A 20754-nucleotide genomic window follows, 5' to 3' on the forward strand; every position below is an offset into this window, starting at 1 on the left:
TTTCCTCCCACAGTTCAAAGACATGCAGTCAGGATAATTGGAGATAATAAAATTTCCTTAGGTGTAAATGTGTGTGATGGACTAGCAACCCATCCAGGGTGTTTCGGCCTTTTGTCCAGTGAATTATACCCATCGCAACCCTAAATAAGATAAAACAGTGGTAAAACAGACAATGAATGAATGAATTATTGTACATTATTATTGCATAATGCATATGTGTCTACACTTCTCCAGTGTCGTAAATATAATGTCCACCTCATAGTATTTGTGGCTTATTTTTCCAGTTTTACCAGCAAGCGTGCCATTTCTCCAAACCCGTATCTGGATAACCCAGTTAATGGCTATGCCCGGCCCTCCGGTGTGGCCTTGCACTATGATGATGTGCCCTGCATCAATGGATCGGTATGGTTCCACACACACGTATGTTCCCCTCTTTCTCTTCTTTTACACCCATTGTTTAGAAAGTCCATTCACACCGTCATCTGTCTTTTTTCTTAGTCTTATAGCTGAAATTTCACTTCTTTTTAACTTCTGTTTTCTTATAATCTTTCCATTGCTGGCACACTTGCACCCAGAAGGAACCATATCTGCAGTTCTGCTCCCCAAACTCTGAGGACACTCACTATGAAAATGCTGAGCTCTGTGAGACCATGCCTTCCCCAAAACAGGCAACTCGCTCCTCGTCCAAACCAAGCTGGCCACCAAGATCTACTGATCATTATAAAACGCCTGTCTCTTCTTCCTCTGCTGCTAACCCTAATTCTCAGGTGACTAACACAGACTGCTTGAGCATTGCTCTGCTTCATAACACTGTATGCTTGTATATGATCAAAACCACTCTGCCAAGTAAATGTGATTAATATGGAAGTTAATTCATAACACAGAACAGTAGGTTCTCATCTCTGTGAAGAGAAATCTATACATTTGCAGATTTTCCCAATAGAAGGTTGTGTAAGGAAAACTCAAAGTGTGCTGTTAATAACATGTAAAAGCTTCAATGTCTTTCACAGTCGCTTTTGACTGTTTTCATGGTTATACCACCTTGATGAGCCATGCAATCTTGCACTAACTAACGCAACAACCTTGCACTAACTCAGCAACCTTGCACTAGCTCAAAAACCTGCATGGCTGCTTGCTGCTCTCTGCTGCTTTATAATCTAAAAAGCCAAGTTGTTTCAGGTTTTTACATTAAATACATTGTTCAATACATTTAACCCTAATACTAAATGTAGTCGATCAGTCGAGACATGACTTTAGTCAGATGTTTACATCTTGTGTTCTGGAGCTGCAAGACTCATGTAACTAAAAATGTATGAAGGCATATACCAGACAAATGTTTTCTTTACATACAATGCCTACACATGATTGGGTGGTGCAGCGGTCTAAGATTGTTAGAACTATTACAGAATATGTATATATATATATATATATATATATATATATATATATATATACAGTGTATCACAAAAGTGAGTACACCCCTCACATTTCTGCAGATATTTAAGTATATCTTTTCATGGGACAACACTGACAAAATGACACTTTGACACAATGAAAAGTAGTCTGTGTGCAGCTTATATAACAGTGTAAATTTATTCTTCCCTCAAAATAACTCAATATACAGCCATTAATGTCTAAACCACCGGCAACAAAAGTGAGTACACCCCTTAGTGAAAGTTCCTGAAGTGTCAATATTTTGTGTGGCCACCATTATTTCCCAGAACTGCCTTAACTCTCCTGGGCATGGAGTTTACCAGAGCTTCACAGGTTGCCACTGGAATGCTTTTCCACTCCTCCATGACGACATCACGGAGCTGGCGGATATTCGAGACTTTGCGCTCCTCCACCTTCCGCTTGAGGATGCCCCAAAGATGTTCTATTGGGTTTAGCTCTGGAGACATGCTTGGCCAGTCCATCACCTTTACCCTCAGCCTCTTCAATAAAGCAGTGGTCGTCTTAGAGGTGTGTTTGGGGTCATTATCATGCTGGAACACTGCCCTGCGACCCAGTTTCCGGAGGGAGGGGATCATGCTCTGCTTCAGTATTTCACAGTACATATTGGAGTTCATGTGTCCCTCAATGAAATGTAACTCCCCAACACCTGCTGCACTCATGCAGCCCCAGACCATGGCATTCCCACCACCATGCTTGACTGTAGGCATGACACACTTATCTTTGTACTCCTCACCTGATTGCCGCCACACATGCTTGAGACCATCTGAACCAAACAAATTAATCTTGGTCTCATCAGACCATAGGACATGGTTCCAGTAATCCATGTCCTTTGTTGACATGTCTTCAGCAAACTGTTTGCGGGCTTTCTTGTGTAGAGACTTCAGAAGAGGCTTCCTTCTGGGGTGACAGCCATGCAGACCAATTTGATGTAGTGTGCGGCGTATGGTCTGAGCACTGACAGGCTGACTCCCCACCTTTTCAATCTCTGCAGCAATGCTGACAGCACTCCTGCGCCTATCTTTCAAAGACAGCAGTTGGATGTGACGCTGAGCACGTGCACTCAGCTTCTTTGGACGACCAACGCGAGGTCTGTTCTGAGTGGACCCTGCTCTTTTAAAACGCTGGATGATCTTGGCCACTGTGCTGCAGCTTAGTTTCAGGTTGTTGGCAATCTTCTTGTAGCCTTGGCCATCTTCATGTAGCGCAACAATTCGTCTTTTAAGATCCTCAGAGAGTTCTTTGCCATGAGGTGCCATGTTGGAACTTTCAGTGACCAGTATGAGAGAGTGTGAGAGCTGTACTACTAAATTGAACACACCTGCTCCCTATGCACACCTGAGACCTAGTAACACTAACAAATCACATGACATTTTGGAGGGAAAATGACAAGCAGTGCTCAATTTGGACATTTAGGGGTGTAGTCTCTTAGGGGTGTACTCACTTTTGTTGCCGGTGGTTTAGACATTAATGGCTGTATATTGAGTTATTTTGAGGGAAGAATAAATTTACACTGTTATATAAGCTGCACACAGACTACTTTTCATTGTGTCAAAGTGTCATTTTGTCAGTGTTGTCCCATGAAAAGATATACTTAAATATCTGCAGAAATGTGAGGGGTGTACTCACTTTTGTGATACACTGTATATACAGTGTATCACAAAAGTGAGTACACCCCTCACATTTCTGCAAATATTTTATTATATCTTTTCATGGGACAACACTATAGAAATAAAACTTGGATATAACTTAGAGTAGTCAGTGTACAACTTGTATAGCAGTGTAGATTTACTGTCTTCTGAAAATAACTCAACACACAGCCATTAATGTCTAAATGGCTGGCAACATAAGTGAGTACACCCCACAGTGAACATGTCCAAATTGTGCCCAAAGTGTCAATATTTTGTGTGACCACCATTATTATCCAGCACTGCCTTAACCCTCCTGGGCATGGAATTCACCAGAGCTGCACAGGTTGCTACTGGAATCCTCTTCCACTCCTCCATGATGACATCACGGAGCTGGTGGATGTTAGACACCTTGAACTCCTCCACCTTCCACTTGAGGATGCGCCACAGGTGCTCAATTGGGTTTAGTCCATCACCTTTACCTTCAGCTTCCTCAGCAAGGCAGTTGTCATCTTGGAGGTTGTGTTTGGGGTCGGTATCCTGTTGGAAAACTGCCATGAGGCCCAGTTTTCGAAGGGAGGGGATCATGCTCTGTTTCAGAATGTCACAGTACATGTTGGAATTCATGTTTCCCTCAATGAACTGCAGCTCCCCAGTGCCAGCAACACTCATGCAGCCCAAGACCATGATGCTACCACCACCATGCTTGACTGTAGGCAAGATACAGTTGTCTTGGTACTTCTCACCAGGGCGCCGCCACACATGCTGGACACCATCTGAGCCAAACAAGTTTATCTTGGTCTCGTCAGACCACAGGGCATTCCAGTAATCCATGTTCTTGGACTGCTTTCTTCAGCAAACTGTTTGCTGGCTTTCTTGTGCGTCAGCTTCCTTCTGGGATGACGACCATGCAGACTGAGTTGATGCAGTGTGCGGCGTATGGTCTGAGCACTGACAGGCTGACCTCCCACGTCTTCAACCTCTGCAGCAATGCTGGCAGCACTCATGTGTCTATTTTTTAAAGCCAAACTCTGGATATGACGCCGAACACGTGGACTCAACTTCTTTGGTCGACCCTGGCGAAGCCTGTTCCGAGTGGAACCTGTCCTGGAAAACCGCTGTATGACCTTGGCCACCATGCTGTAGCTCAGTTTCAGGGTGTTAGCAATCTTCTTATAGCCCAGGTCATCTTTGTGGAGAGCAACAATTCTATTTCTCACATCCTCAGAGAGTTCTTTGCCATGAGGTGCCATGTTGAATATCCAGTGGCCAGTATGAGAGAATTGTACCCAAAACACCAAATTTAACAGCCCTGCTCCCCATTTACACCTGGGACCTTGACACATGACACCAGGGAGGGACAACGACACATTTGGGCACAATTTGGACATGTTCACTGTGGGGTGTACTCACTTATGTTGCCAGCTATTTAGACATTAATGGCTGTGTGTTGAGTTATTTTCAGAAGACAGTAAATCTACACTGCTATACAAGCTGTACACTGACTACTCTAAGTTATATCCAAGTTTCATGTCTATAGTGTTGTCCCATGAAAAGATATAATGAAATATTTGCAAAAATGTGAGGGCTGTACTCACTTTTGTGATACACTGTATATATATATATATATACACAGTATATATATATATATATACACTGATCAGCCATAACATTAAAAACCATCTCCTTGTTTCTACACTCACTGTCCATTTTATCAGCTCCACTTACCATATAGAAGCACTTTGTAGTTTTACAATTACTGACTGTAGTCCATCTGTTTCTCTACATACTTTGTTAGCCCCCTCATGCTGTTCTTCAATGGTCAGGACTCTCCCAGGACCACTACAGCGCAGTTATTATTTGAGTGGTGGGTCATTCTCAGCACTGCAGTGACACTGACATGGTGGTGGTGTGTTAGTGTGAGTTGTGCTGGTATGAGTGGATAAAACAACAATGCTGATGGAGTTTTTAAACACCTCACTGTCACTGCTGGACTGAGAATAGTCAACCAACCAAAAATATCCAGCCAACAGCACCCCGTGGGCAGCGTCCTGTGACCACTGGTGAAGGTCTCAAAGATGACTAACTCAAACAGCAGCAATAGATGAGCAATCATCTCTGACTTTACATCTACAAGGTGGACCAACTAGGTTGGAGTGTCTAATAGAGTGAACAGTGAGTGGACACGGTGTTTAAAATCTCCATCAGTGCTGCTGTGTACGATCCACTCATACCAGCACAACACACACTAACACACCACCACCATGTCATTGTCACTGCAGTGCTGAGAATGATCCACCACCTAAATAATACCTGCTATTATTAAAAGTATGTAGAGAAACAGATGGACTACATTTAGTAATTGTAGAATTACAAAGTGCTCCTATATGGTAAGTGGAGCTGATAAAATGGACAGTGAGTGTAGAAACAAGGAGGTCATTTTTGTTATGGCTGATCAGTGTACATATACACTATATATATACAGTATATACAGTATATATATATATATACTGTATATATATGTATGTATGGGGGGTGGATGTGTACATTAATATGTATTTTTTTTAAAAGTTGGAATAGGATACACTTGAAGGATTGTTGGCTGCCAGTGAAAGCTGAAAAGTCCCCTCGAGGTTAGGTATTGCACAAGTGAACATGTTGGTTGCTCTGAATGTGCTTTAAAAGGAAGGATTTAATATTTTTATTTTCTTAGTCCACATCTTCTTACTGATGTACTCAGTCTTAACCACAAAACATTATCCTGAGCAATTCTAATCACTCCCCAGTGTGGTCTTTGTCTTGGCTGGGAGTTACAGTGGCTGATGTGGTTGATTGAACAAAATCTAAACATTGCAAAACATTACCAATAACAATTATGTAACTTACCTTAACTAAGGTTTCAGTCTGTCTTTTATTATTTGTATAGTTATGACTTAGTGTCTTCACTGATATTTCATTGACATAAATAACTGTCAAGATTTTATATATTTACACAAAGTGGATGCAGAAAGTATCCAGACCCCTTGACTTTTTGCACAACTTGGTGTGTTGTTGATTTCATTATGAATGAATATATTTGTTATTTTTATGCCACAGTTTTCGCCCATAAGAACAGTAAAAATGTTTAAATTTCTTCACTAAAGTACTCAGACCCTTTTGCTGTGGCACTTTGTGTTCATCCTATTTTCTTTAATTATCCTTGAGATGTGTCTAGATTTCAGTTGGAGGCCACTTGACATAGTTTGTAAAGGCACATACCTGGTTCTGTAACGGCCTACAATTTACACTGCAGAAACCCTCCTATGAAGTTCAAGGAAATGTCTGTGTCTGTCCCTGTGATCAAATCTTTGGCAATGCATAAATCAGGACAAGGATATAAAACAATATCTAAGGCTTTGAGTGTCTCTAGGAGCACAGTGGCCTTAATGATCTTAAAATGGAAGAAGCTTGGCACAACCTTGAACCTTCGTAGAGCTGCCACTTTGAACATATAATCACCCCCCAGAGATGTGAACCTTGAACATTTCTTGAGACACCATTGGGAGTATTGTCCAGGAGTTCCAAACTTATATCACAGCAAACCTGTCTGGCAGAATTTATACACACAAACCCCATTTCCAGAAAAGTTGGGACACTCTAAATATGTAGTATAACTAAAGTCTATAATGTATTAATATACTTGAACCTTTATTTAACAAAAGAAGAAGAATGAAGACTTTTCATTGATGAACTTAATTTTGTTTAATATAAGCAAGCTGTATCTGACATAAAATGTTGACGAACTATATAAATGTAATCTTCATCTTATATTTAATCATTTTCATCTTATATTTGTCTATCAGATTAAGGGAAAGAAAACTGCAACTATGAATGGTATAAATTCCAAACAGAAGTTGGAGAAGAACCAACCCAAGAAAACCAATGGAACCAACGGGACCCATTCAGTTAAACGCAACAATTCAAGTAAGAGAACAGTATTTTAAGGTGAACATGTGTACCATGAAGGCATAATCCAGGCAGAATAATCTTCTCTATTTTTTAATTATTTGTGTTAATGTAGTGCATATTTTGCTGATGCTAAACCTAAGCAGACTTCATGTCTGGGTATATTTCCCTAACTATTTCACCAACAGTTTCTTTCTAGGAAAAATATGCCTCACAAATATGTGGGAAATGAAAATTACAGGCTTGGGTTTATGTTGACAGGCCTAATGCTGCTTAGTAAACTCATTCACCCCATTCACCACTAGAGTCAGAGCATCTCCAAATCCACTAAGATATTTGAGCCACTTTATGGTTTGCTCTGCTTTGCTGTTTTTTAAGTATTATTTTTCCTAAATACTCTGTCTGCTATTTTGTGGAAATGAGCTTCAGTAAAGAAATATTTGCCAAATATCTGAAAGAGCTGTAATGATTATAGGGTTCTGTTATGAACTTTACTAGGTGTGGATCAGTATAAATATGGGAAGAACAGAGTGGAGGCAGATGCTAAAAGACTTCAAGCAAAAGAGGAAGAGCTGCTGAAAAGAAAGCAGGAGATTCGTAACCGCCTGACTCATCTGAAAAAAGACAGGATAGACCTACGCACTGCCATCGAGAACAATGCTGGTGAGAACAAAACAACAGTTGGGTTATTTATTTGTAAATGAGAACCAATAGAAAAATACACTGTCTGGACAAAAGTATTGTGACACAACTCTTAATAAGTAAATTCAGGTCTTTTTTTCAGTCCCATTGCCTCAGGTATATAAAATCAAGCACCAAGCAATGCAGTCTGCCTTTATAAACATTTGTGATGGAATGGGTGGTTCTAAAATGCTTAATGAATTTGAGTGCTGTACTATAATAGAGAGTTTAGTGTGAATGAACTTGATTGGCCAGTGCTTTTTTTTACTAAAATGGAGATTGCGAGCCAACAAAATCAACAGTGTCTAACCTTACGAATGCTGTTCTGTATGAGTGGACAGAAGTGAGTGTATATCAATGCCTAGAGATTCAGAATGTGATTTCATAAAAGCTCCTGTAGGTGGAATGTGTACATGTCCAAGTGGGTTTCTTCTGGTTACTCCGGTTTCCTCCCACAAGTCCATGGATATACAGTCAGACCAATTAGAGGTAGTAAAAATTGACCCAAGTGTAAGTGTGTGAATGAGTGTGTGTGTGTCTCCCCTGGGATGGACTGTTTATCTGTTCAGGATGTTTACTACCTTTTGCTCAGTCAATCTGTGTGTGTGTATGTGAATATGTGTCTATTCACTGATCAGCCATAACATTAAAACCACCTCCTTGTTTCTACACTCACTGTCATTGTAGAAGCACTTTGTAGTTCTACAATTACTGACTGTAGTCCATCTGTTACTCTGCATGCTTTTTTTAGCTTTCACCCTGTTCTTCAATGATCGGGACCCCCACAGGACCACCACAAAGCAGGTATTTTTTAGGTGGTGGATGATTCTCAGCACTGCAGTGACACTGACATAGTGGTGGTGTGTTAGTGTGTGTTGTGCTGGTATAAGTGGATCAGAAAACAGCAGCGCTGCTGGAGTTTTTAAATACCATGTCCACTCACTGTCCACTGTGTTAGACACTCCTACCTAGTTGGTTCACCTTGTAGATGTAAAATCAGAGACGATCGCTTATATATTAATGCTGTTTGAGTTGGTCATCTTCTAGACCTTCATCAGTGGTCACAGGATGCGGCCCATGGAGTGCTGTTGGCTGGATATTTTTGGTTGGTGGACAATTCTCAGTCCAGCAGTGACAGTGAGGTGTTTAAAAAATCAATCAGCACTGCTGTGTCTTATCCACTCATACCAGCACAACACACTAACACACCACCATGTCATTGTCACTGCAGTGCTGAGAATGACCCACCACCCAAATAATACCAACTCTGTAGTGGTCCTGTGGAGGTCCTGACCATTGAAGAACAGCATGAAAGAGGGCTAACAAAGCATGCAGAGAAACAGATGGACTACAGTCAGTAATTGTAGAACTACAAAGTGCTTCTATATGGTAAGTGGAGCTGATAAAATGTACAGTGAGTGTAGAAACAAGGAGGTGGTTTTAATATCATGGCTGATCCGTGTATACATGTACTCATACAGTGTATATTGAATTGTATTGCATTGCCAAAAACAAAGTTAAGTGGCAAACACACTAAATTCTTTAAGATAATATAAAAGCAAAAATATAAGTAATCTATTTAGCGATGTTAGCTGTTCACTTCTCAATAACATCAATATGACTGCCCATAATTACCAAATAGCCTTAAATGTATCAGGACAATATAGACTCTTTAATCTCCGTTTTTTCTATGCCAGGTAAGCGTACCCAGGCCTCTCTGACAGAGCGCTTGAAGAAAGTGGAAGAGGAGTGTAAGCTTAAGGAGGAGGAGCGAGTGAATTTAGAGCTGGAGCTGACCGAGGTGAAGGAGAGTCTGAAAAAAGCCCTAAGTGGTGGTGTCACTCTTGGCTTGACCATTGAACCTAAAACCAGCAGCTCCAGTCCCCAGGTCTGCATGCACCATATACATAGCACTGTTACATAATATCTTGCATTGTTAAACTAAGTATCTTATGTTCATTTTGTTCAGCTACTTGCATTGGACAGGTCAATTTTTGTTAGGTCATAGGATTTATAACTGTTTGTTTTATTTAAAGTCTCCAGTAATGATGAGGCGCACGATGGACAGCTCGCCCTTTTCCAGCTGTGACACCAGTGACACTGATACCTGCTCACTGCCAGTCAACAGTGCATCCTTGCTACGGCGACAGGTACCGCAGAAAACCTCTCCAGTACGAGGCCATGTGCTCAGAAAGGCCAAGGTTAGTTCTCTTACTCACTAATGTACACAAACATGCTCAAACATGGTCATTACGTCTTATCAATAAGTACTGATGTCCATGAGGTATACTTCATATACACTTCATACCTTATATGTACTTCATACTTTAACCAAGCCTGGATAAACAGAAGGTTTGCTTTAAGAAAAGCATCTGGCATCGAAACAGAAAAATCATATATGCACATAAATGACCCGATGTGGTGACCCCTAATAGGAGGAGCTGAAGAGAGACGATCTACAACCCCAAATCAGAAAGAGTTGGGACAGTATGGAAAATGTAAATAAAATAAAAACACAGAGTTCCTTACATGTACTTTGACTTTTATTTGATTGCAGACAGGATGAACCTGAGATATTTCATGTTTTATCTGCTCAACTTCCTTTCATTTATTAATAAACATCCATTCCTGCTTTTCAGGCCTGCAACACATTCCAAAAAAAGTTGGGACAGGGGCAATTTAGGGCTAGTAATGAGGTGAAAATCTAAATAATGATGTGATTTTAAACAGGTGATGTTAACAGGTGATTGTAATCATGGTTTGATGAGCAAAGATGGCCAGAGGATCTCCAGTTTGTCAACAAATGTGTGAGAAAATGATTGAAATGTTTACAAACAATGAACCTCAAAGAAAGATTGGAAGGGATTTGCATATTTCTCCCTCTACAGTGCAGAATATCGTTAAACCATTCAAGGAATCAGGAGGAATCCCTCTTCAATCCCTCACACGGCACTGCATCAAGAACCACCACTCAACAATAGCTGATATAACCACATGGGTGAGGGATTACTTTGGGAAACCTTTGTCAAGCACTACAATACAGAGTTACATGCACAAATGCCACTTAGAACTTTACTGTGCAAAAAAGAAGCCTTATGTTAACCATGTTCAGAAGCGGTGTCGACTTCTCTGGGCTCAATGGCATCTAGGATGGACCATCACACAGTGGACACGTGTATTGTGGTCAGATGAATCAGCATTTAAGGTATTTTTTTGGAAAAATGGACGCTGTTTGCTCCGGACCAAAGACGAAAAGGACCATCCAGACTGTTATCAGCAACAAGTCCAAAAGCCAGGGTCTGTCATGGTATGGGGCTGTGTCAGTGCCCTTGGCAAAGGTCATTAAGACTTCTGTGCTGGCAGCATTAATGCAGAAAAGTACATTGAGATCTTAGAGCAACATATGCTGCCTTCAAGACGTCATCTTTTCCAGGGACGTCCATGCATTTTTCAACAAGACAATGCAAAACCACATGCTGCACACATTACAAAGGCTTGGCTGCGGAAGAAGAGGGTACGGGTACTGGACTGGCCTGCCTGCAGTCCTGACCTGTCCCCAATAGAGAATTTTGAAAGGAAAAATGCGACAACGACGACCCCGTACTGTTGCACATCTTAAGACGTGTTTGCAAGAAGAATGAGACAAAATAAAAGCTGAAACACTAAATCACTTGGTCTCCTCGGTGCCAAAACGCCTTTTAAGTGTGGTCTTTTAAATGCTTTACTGTCCCAACTTTTTTTGGAACGTGTTGCAGATTTGAAATGCAGGAATGGATTTTTATTAATAAATGAAATGAAGTTGAGCAGATAAAACATGAAATATCTCAGGTTCATCCTGTCTGCAATCAATTAAAAGTCAAATTAAATGTAAGAAATGTAAGAAAAGTGTTTTTTTATTATTTGCTTTTTCCATACTGTCCCAACTTTTTCTGATTTGGGGTTGTATTTTCTGAAGTATTAAGCTGAAATGTTTAGTACATTTAGAATATTTTTTGTCATGGCAGTTCTGTTTTAAAATTTTAGACTACATATAGTCTGCACATTTTCACTTAACAAGAAAAAAATCTGTGTGCCTGTTATTTGTTCAGTACCCATTTTGCAATAGTACATCTAGCTTTCCATTTTCTTAGTTTTTGCCTAGCTATATTTGTCCCCCTAAACATATTTATTGATAAACATTATCAATATTAACAACTAAAACTATATTAATAACTAAAACTTTTCTTTTTTGCAGGAATGGGAGATGAAGTCCGGCACGTAAATTTCTTTTCAGCTTTTATTTTAGTTTTTCTGTCTATATTTATTTAAAATTGTGCCAATAGAAGTGATTGTTAAAAACAAATTGTACTGAAGCATACACGCAACATGGTGCAGAAAACATTCCTGATGTAGGTTACACTGATTGGTTGTAATCTGACATTAATACTCTCTATACATTTTATTTTAATGACTGTACTGTGTTTTTAAAACTGTATCACAGCAGCTGCCATTTACTTAGCCACGGATCTCAGCTATGCTTTGTCTGTGATACTAGATACTTACATTTCCTTAGAAAGTTCAAAAAACATTTGAAGTATTTATTTGTAAATGTTTAATGTGGCTTTTTTTCTGTGTTTGTTTTATATTTAAAGCTTTATAACATTTTATTTGGCCTCATGCTAGGTCCTGATTTTATTGCTTAACCCCTCAGATGGTTGTTTTACAGAAAATGGGATTTAAGTATTTACACATCATCTTCACATTCAATCATACACCCACATACTCACTCACTCACTTTCTTAACCGCTTAGCCAATTAGGGTTGTGGTGCTGGAGCCTTTCCCAGCTTTTCAATTCGCTCAAGGCACACAGTAACACCCTGGACGGGGCGCCAGTCCATCGCAGGGCAGACACACATACACATACACACACACACACACCCATTCACCTATAGTGCAATTCAGTATCTTTAATTAACCTGACTGCATGTTTTTGGACTGTGGGAGGAAACCGGAGCTCCCGGAGGAAACCCATGCAGACATAGGGAGAACATGCAAACTCCACACAGAAAGGACCCGGACCGCCCCGCCTGTGGATAGAACCCAGGACCTTCTCGTTTTGAGGCGACAGTGCTACCCACCGAGCCACCGTGCCGCAATTATACAGTAAAATAAAAATTACTGGCACCCAGGTAGCGCAGCGGGATATTCCGCTGATGCACCAGCATCTGGTGTCTGTCAGCAGCGGAAGACAAATTGGATGCGCTAAATCGGGAGAAAAAATGGGGAGAAAAATGCATAAAAAATAAAGAAAATTACTGAGGACAAATAAGTATTAGCATCATCTGAAGGTGTGATTAGCAACATTTTAGTTGTAAGATTTCCCCCAAACTCTGGTCCCTGTGGTGTTTTGTAAACTTAAGAAAAAAGTCATATGTACAACGAAGGTCCAACCATTTAGGTGTTCATACATTCCTGTCAATCATGTCATTTGGTTTAGAAAGCTTAGTTCAAGTAGCACATGTGCTAAAGACTAATGCTGTGTTTGTACATTTAAAAAATTTATTTGAAATAACTAATTTACATCACTAACTGTAGCTTTGGGGATCTGGTTGTTTCAGACGCATAGAAAAGTAGAAATGGATACATACAGGTGATGCAGGGGGTGTCAGTGTTGTGGCTGTCAGCATTTTCTCTCTCTCTCTCTTTTTTTTTTTTTTTTTTTTTTTTTTTTTTTTACTATTTATGTACATATACCATGTATAAGTTTTTGACCCACTAAGTAAATGAATGTCCTGACTGTCCTGAGCGACATTTCAGCAATGGAAAAAGTCTTCCATTCATTTTAACATTCTTTACATCCAGGGCAAAACTAAAGAAACAAATATCTCTTGGCTGATGGACTACATATTTGGTACTTTTTCTCTGACTGTCACAAACCATGCTGTGTATGCAGTTTCTAGAAACAGCATTCATAAACGAAGACATGCTGTTTCAAACTTTTACACTGAGCTTATCCTTGCAATAACTGAGCTCATGGTTGGCATTAAGCATTATGGTGTTGGGTATGCTGTATTATGGTATTAGAGCATGCTGTATATTTGGTTCACTGGTGCTTTTGAGTCATGCTTTTACTCTTCACTCTTAATCCACTTTGATTAGGGGGTAAGACTTGGTGCTTAATATAGAAATAAGACTAATCCGACTCTTGGAGACTACTGCCAGCATGCTCACATTCCAGGCACATTTATTTTTAATAGCTGGCTTGTTTCAGTCAGGCTAGGTCATTTTAACCAGTGTATAAGCCAATTAGTTATCCTTATAAGCAAGTGTAAATACTTTTCTTACTTTCATGTGTCCACTGATTTCAGTCCCATGAGTCTGCAGTTTAGAGCTAGTCTTGTCTGCTTGTGTGTGTATAGCATGAAGAGCCAGTGTCACTGGGTTTTTCTCATATGCCCATGACTTGTCAAACTAAATTTATTTTGTTTCTATAATGTTATCCAAGGACTTGTCATTTTTAACCACAAAGAAGAGGCCAACTGTCTGTCTCTCCCACACACAAACTAAAAGGCCAATGTGAAAAGAATTGGATTGGAAGGGTGGGTGGGTTTTGTGTTAAAAATCTTAAATAACTTTGTTTTTGCACCTTAAGGACTTTTTCTACTTTGCTTACTGACAGTTGCTGATTTGGCAATGTAAAGCTGTAAACAAAAATAAAAAATCATTGAAAGTCTGTGTCTTTTGTGCTTATTGCTGCCAAGCTAATGATGTATTGTATAACCGGTATAAACATACAGTCTATAGCTGAATCACACATTACGCTGTCACATTTCTGTCAAAGGGCTTATTACCCCATTTAGAATTAAATTTCTTGAATCTTTATTTAACTGACAAAAGTAAAAAAAAGATTTTCACTGCTCAACTTATTTTGTAAACAAAAACATTTAGAATTTGATGCCTGCAACACACTCCAAAAAAGGTGAGACAGAAGCAAAATAAGTGAAAACTTTATAGATTATTATAGTTACAGTGTTCCACAATAAGCAGTAAATTGGTATTTAAACTAAAGAATTATGATTGGGTATAAAAGGAGGATTCATCAAAGGATCCGTCTTTACAAGCAATGATAGATCATGGCTCAGCCCTTAGTGCCAAACTTTATTTCTTAACCTCTCTTGTGCAGAGATGTGCATCTGTTTGTTTCTGCTTTAAAACATAAGTGCCATGAAATAATCAGATTTAACACAATTAAACAAGTTTATAAATTATTTCTCAATTATTTGTCATTATACTACTACAGACATCCCAAGATGCAAAAACTCATTTCAGGGAGGTGGGACCCGGACCCCCCAAGTCCCCAGATAGTGTGAAAGGTAATAGATTTATGTTCCCTACATAGTGCACTAGATTGTATATTAGAAAAGAATTTATGTTCCTTACTTAGTGCACTACATAGTGTATAATAGACTTATGTTTCTTACATAATGCTTTAGGTCGCATAATGGTTAACAGATTTAGGTTCCCTACATAGTGCACTAAATTGTATATCAGATAACGGATTTAAGTTCCCTACATAGTGCACTAAATTGTATATCAGATAACGGAATTAGGTTCCCTACATAATGCACTAGATAGTATTTTAGATATGAATTTATATTCCCTACATAGTGCCCTACATAGTGAATTAGTCAATTGGTTTATGTTCCCTACACAGTGCACTAGATTGTATATAAGATCACGGATTTATGTTCCCTACATAGTGCACTAGATAATGTATTAGATAACGCATTCATGTTCACTACATAGTGCACTAGAAAGTATAACTACATGATGATTTGTGTTCCTTACATAGTGCACTAGATAGAGTATTACATAATTAATTATGTTCCCTACATAGTGCACTAAATTGTATATTCGATCATAAATGTACAGTATGTTCCCAACTTAGTGCACTAGACAGTATATTAGACCATTGATTTATGTTTCCTACATAGTGCACTAAATTGTATATTTGATCATAGATTTATGTTCCCAACTTAGTGCACTAGACAGTATATTAGACAATTGATTTATGTTCCCTACACAGTGCACTAGATAGTATTTAGGATATGAATGTATGTTTTCTACTTAGTGCACTAGACAGTATATTAGACAATTGATTTATGTTCCCTACACAGTGCGCTAGATTGTATATCAGATTTATTTAATTTAATACGCAATCGGGAAAAAAGTCTGTGTCACGTGCGTGCGCGTTTGTGCGTGTGTGTGTCGCTCTTGGCCGCTCGTTCTAGATTCCGGGAGATTTATCTGACTTGCGGGCATCAGGGAGCCGCTATGTACAGTGGTGTTCAAAAAAATAGCAGTGATTTTAAAAAAGTGAATAAAGCACAAAATCATTAAAATAACTTTTATTTTCATAAATGCAAATGCACTGAAAATACTACACTTTCAATTCTAAATCAAAACATTAACAAAATTTAGCCAGTTTGTGTTAATCCTTTACAGAAAGTTAAGAAAAATGAATATTAGGCTGTTCAAAATAATAGCAGTGCCAGCATTTTTCTTTAAAAACTTAAAAAATGTAAGTATAAACTGAAAAAAATGTTTGAGGTTTCACTTTACTTTAAATTACTGAACTTATACAGTATTTAGTGGCATAACAATTTTTTTCTGAGATTTGTGTTGCATGGAGTCGACCAACTTCTGGCACCTCTGAACAGGTATCCAGTCCAGGATGATTAGACTATACTCCACAGTTCTTCTGCATTTTTGGGTTTTGCCTCAAAAAAACGTGTTTCAGAAGTCAGCCCATAAGTTCTCTATGGGATTGAAGTCAGGGGATTGGGCTGGTCACTCTATTACCTCAATCTTGTTTGTCTATAACCAAGATGTTTTGGGTCATTGTCATGTTGAAACACCCATTTTAAGGACATTTCTTTTTCAACATAGGACAACATGATCTTCTCAAGTATTCTGATATATATATATATATATATATTTTTTTTTTACCCCTTTTTCTCCACTTTTTAGCGCATCCAATTGTTCAATTAGCATCGTGCTTCCTCTCTGTCTATGCCGAACCCTGCCCTGACGGAGGTGATTGAAGCTAACCCGTATCCCCTCCGAAACACGAGCAGCAGCCAGATGCATCTTTGCCACCCACACATTGACGAGTTTTGGCGCCACCTAGCGTTGCATGCGGAGAGACACACCCTAAGGGCACCCTCTCCCATCTCTGTGTAAGCGCCTCCAATCAGCCGGCAGAGAACGCAATCGCATTCTGACAGAGAGAGACCCACATCCGGTTCTTTGTCCCACCCCCCATATGAGCAACCGGCCAATCGTTGCTCATATAGCCACTCAGCTTCGAACCGGTAAAGCAATGCTGGATTCGATACCACGTTCTCAGAATCCAGCCCTGTTTGCAGCGCGTTTCTTTTTACCGCTGCGCCACCTGAGCGGCGTATTCTGATATATTTAAACTGATCCATGATCCCTTGTATGCGATAAATAGGCGTAACACCATGGTATAAAAAAAAACATCCCATATCATCATTTTGTTCCACCATGCTTTACTGTCTTCACAGTGCACTGTGGCTTGAATTCAGTGCAAATTCATTTCTGGAGGTGATCATTGGCTGAGTATTTGCCATTTTGGCTATTCTTTGATCCATTTGAACAGTAGTTCCACGCTTCCTTCTGCGTCTTTCAGGTTTTGGTTGTCACTTCAAAGCATTTGAGATCATTTTAGCTGAGCAGCCAATAATTTGCTGCACTTCTCTGTATGTTTTTTCCCTCTACAATCAACTTTTTAATAAAAGTACGCTGTTCATCAGAACAATGCCTGGAACAACCCATTTTACCCAGTATTTCAGAAGGAAATGTGCTATGACCAACCTGTGCAACATTTGCCACCCTCCTACCTTAAATAAGGGCCAAAATTGACACCCGTTCTTCTGCAGAATGAATGACTTCACCAATTGAACTCCTCACTGCTATTATTTTGAACAAGCCCTTTTCAATCAATGCTTCGATTACTCAGAATGAGTGGGATGCATGTCCTAATTGTTGGGTTTGTTTTGTTTTCATTACTCTACTACACTTTCAAGTAAATTATTTGCTACATAGAAATAGCATTTCTACTAAAAACAGTGATTTATCAGGTTAATGGTGTTGGACTGCTATTTTTTTGAACACCACTGTATATGCGGGAGACTCCCGGAACTTCCGAGAGACTTGGGATGTCTGCTACTAGCTCTCTCTCTCTCTCTCTCTCTCTCTGTGTGTGTGTGTGTGTGTGTCTCGCTCGCTCTCTCCGCGATACATTTCGACAATAAACAGCTCTTATTATGACTGATTAATTCCCTCTACTGATGTGAAGCTGAATGGGTGGATTACAGCCGATAAGAACTGCGCATAAATAAAAAAAATATACATAACAGCTCCCAGAGACGCAACTCGGTTCCTTTCGTTCATTTCAAAGAGCCGTTCAATAGAATCGGATCGTTCGCGAACGAGCCATCACTACACAGCTGCAACCCCGATTTGAGAAGATATGCAGCACAAAGCAAGCCCATACCAGTCCAGTGGCGGTTCTATACCATGTGAGGTGGGGGGGCCAGGCAGGGGGCAGAGGCTATGTTAGAGGTGCCAATTACTTTCTGCCCAAATGTGCATTGTGGGCATTAAGAGGAAACAGTCGATATTCAATAGAATTCAACATTTTATTTATGCAGTTTTCAGTCTACATTTTCTTGAGTTTGATGTAAACAGATCAACAAAGAATCACCATTTAAGGCATTTGCTCTGCTTAAATGTCATTTATTCAGTCCTTTTCTTTTTCATATTCAATTTGAGTTACATATACTGTATTCCTAGGGGGGCGTAGGGAGGGCCAAGCAGGTTGTCACGCGCAGGTTGGCCTAATCAATGAAGCAGCCAGCCACTTTATGCTTTAAAATTCATTTCTTAGTGTAGATGGTAAGACATAAACCATAAAGTAATCTTCTTCAGGCGTGTAGTGGTTTAAGAGCCTCTAAAACACAACTACAGCATGTTCTGGTGGCTAGAGAAAATCCAGACACTGAGAGAACATGTCAGAAGACAAAGATAGAAACCGAAGGCCCAGGAGCAGTACAGCCAAATTTTTTACTGGTAAACGTTTTACCAGTGCAATAGGGACCTCTAGTGGAGATACAGTAATAGTACATTGAATTCCCTCTACCAGACTCACTTCATGCTTTTACTCTTTTGAATTATGAAGTGCTCACACATTTAACACATCAAGCCTTTTTAAAATGAACGAACCCTAATACATGCAATAAAGGCAAATCCATCTTAATTATTAATTATATATTTTTTTATTCTTGTCAGTTTGTACATTTACATTTAGCAATTACATTTACATTTTCGGCATTTGGCAGACGCGCTTATCCAGAGCGACTTACAGAAGTGCTTCCATAGTAAACATTTCATTACTCTAGTTTAAGTAGACAGCAGTCCAAGAACACAAATCTGCTAAAACCTGTAAGTGTTTTTTTTTTATTTTTTTTTTATTATTTTTTTTATTTTTATTTTTTTTAGGTAATGGAAAAGTGTGTTAGTAAGTAAGAGATACGTTTCGTCACTCAATCCGAATGACTTCTTCAGTCTGAAGAAGTCATTCGGATTGAGTGACGAAACGTATCTTTACAACAAACTTGTGTCCAGATGAACTGATTCAACTTTGTGGATTTGTGTACCTGGATTATTGAGCATGCATCAACAGATTCTGAGGCTTGTGTTTTCTCTGTTTCAGGTGATCATCCACAGACAGACAGATGTACAGTTCTCTTATGCCATCCCTGAACGCCTGTCCTCAGTTCCTATTTCACTGTGGGTCACCCACAACAATAAGGCTTTACTTCATCCATGCAGTGTTGTGCCAGTTCACAGCTTTTCTGAACTAGTTCAAGTTCAGTTCATACATGCTCAAAGTGAACAGTTCACGTTCAAAGTTCACAATTTTAACTCTGAACTAGTTCAAAGTTCAGTTCATTTTACTTTTTTCGTGAGATATTCAAATAAATACTTTTTTTCACACTACAAGCTAGAAATCACTATACGTTCTTTGAAACTGCTCATTGACATTTGCTCATGACACTGCAATTGTGGGTTTCTTACCAGGTGATGAAACTTGCAGCAGTACAGACAAGGTAGACCAGTTCTATACTTAGTGCAATGAAATCTACCAGCATTTAATTAAAAAAAGAATATATAATATGAAATATGTATATATTATTTGATATATATGATATTATATATACATATGTGTGTGTATGAAATGAGCAAAACTCTTGAATGAAGGTAATGAAGGCAAAACTCAAAGGCACAAAAAACTTAATTTTTAAGGAAACTGCGTATCTTTATGGTTGATACAATGATTTTTAAGATGTAACTTTGTGTAAGATGGAACTTTATGCAACTTTAGGTAGGTAACTTCAACTTTCATACAGTATTTGGTGACCTTTTCAATTCAGTGCTGGGGACATGATCTACAGGAACATGGTTACACTAGTGCGAACTGAAAACTGAACCCCACCCCCTGGATACTTCTTTCTCCCCTCAGGTCAGTCCAAAGAGTTTTTTGTTTGCATTTAACACCAACTGTTTTTCGAAGTTGGTATCTCCCAATCGGTTTCTCCTGGGCCTAAATATCTGGCCACCAGTGCTGAACAGCCTCTCCACTGGAGCACTAGACGGGATTGCTGTGTTGTACTTCACAAACAGCTTTTTCAGCTTGGGTAGGCCTGTGTACTCATTGAAGTTGTCAGCAGTTGGGGCATCCAGGTACATGTCCACCTCGGACTTGGTGACTGTTGCTGGGCTTCGACTGAATTTAAAAAAGGAGGAAGCACTGCTTTTCCTCTCTGTTGCAGAGGTTTGCGCTTGTTCAGACTCCACCACAGAGATAGATTGCACTTCTTGCTTCAGCATCACTCTGTACTGCAAGCGCTGAATGTCATCCGACACCCAGTCCAACTTGAACATTGGGAGTAGTACAGCTGCCAGGATGTTCTCTTTTTCTTC

At 39.4% G+C, this 20754-nt stretch overlaps 1 protein-coding gene across 1 annotated transcript in view; it reads left to right on the forward strand.

The window, feature by feature from the left end:
• Positions 1-12029, forward strand: part of afap1 (actin filament associated protein 1) — an 87286-nt gene extending 75257 nt beyond the window's left edge. Inside the window, exons 12-18 of the mRNA XM_063003610.1 lie at positions 285-402; positions 576-767; positions 6923-7043; positions 7524-7688; positions 9404-9594; positions 9743-9907; positions 11941-12029. Coding sequence (XP_062859680.1) covers positions 285-402; positions 576-767; positions 6923-7043; positions 7524-7688; positions 9404-9594; positions 9743-9907; positions 11941-11967 — 979 coding nt within the window. The 3' untranslated portion in view covers positions 11968-12029. The remainder of the gene's footprint in view (positions 1-284; positions 403-575; positions 768-6922; positions 7044-7523; positions 7689-9403; positions 9595-9742; positions 9908-11940) is intronic.
• Positions 12030-20754: the final 8725 nt, after the last annotated feature.

The sequence above is a fragment of the Trichomycterus rosablanca genome, chromosome 10, assembly GCF_030014385.1.
Source record: "Trichomycterus rosablanca isolate fTriRos1 chromosome 10, fTriRos1.hap1, whole genome shotgun sequence".
Taxonomy (NCBI): Eukaryota; Metazoa; Chordata; class Actinopteri; order Siluriformes; family Trichomycteridae; genus Trichomycterus; species Trichomycterus rosablanca.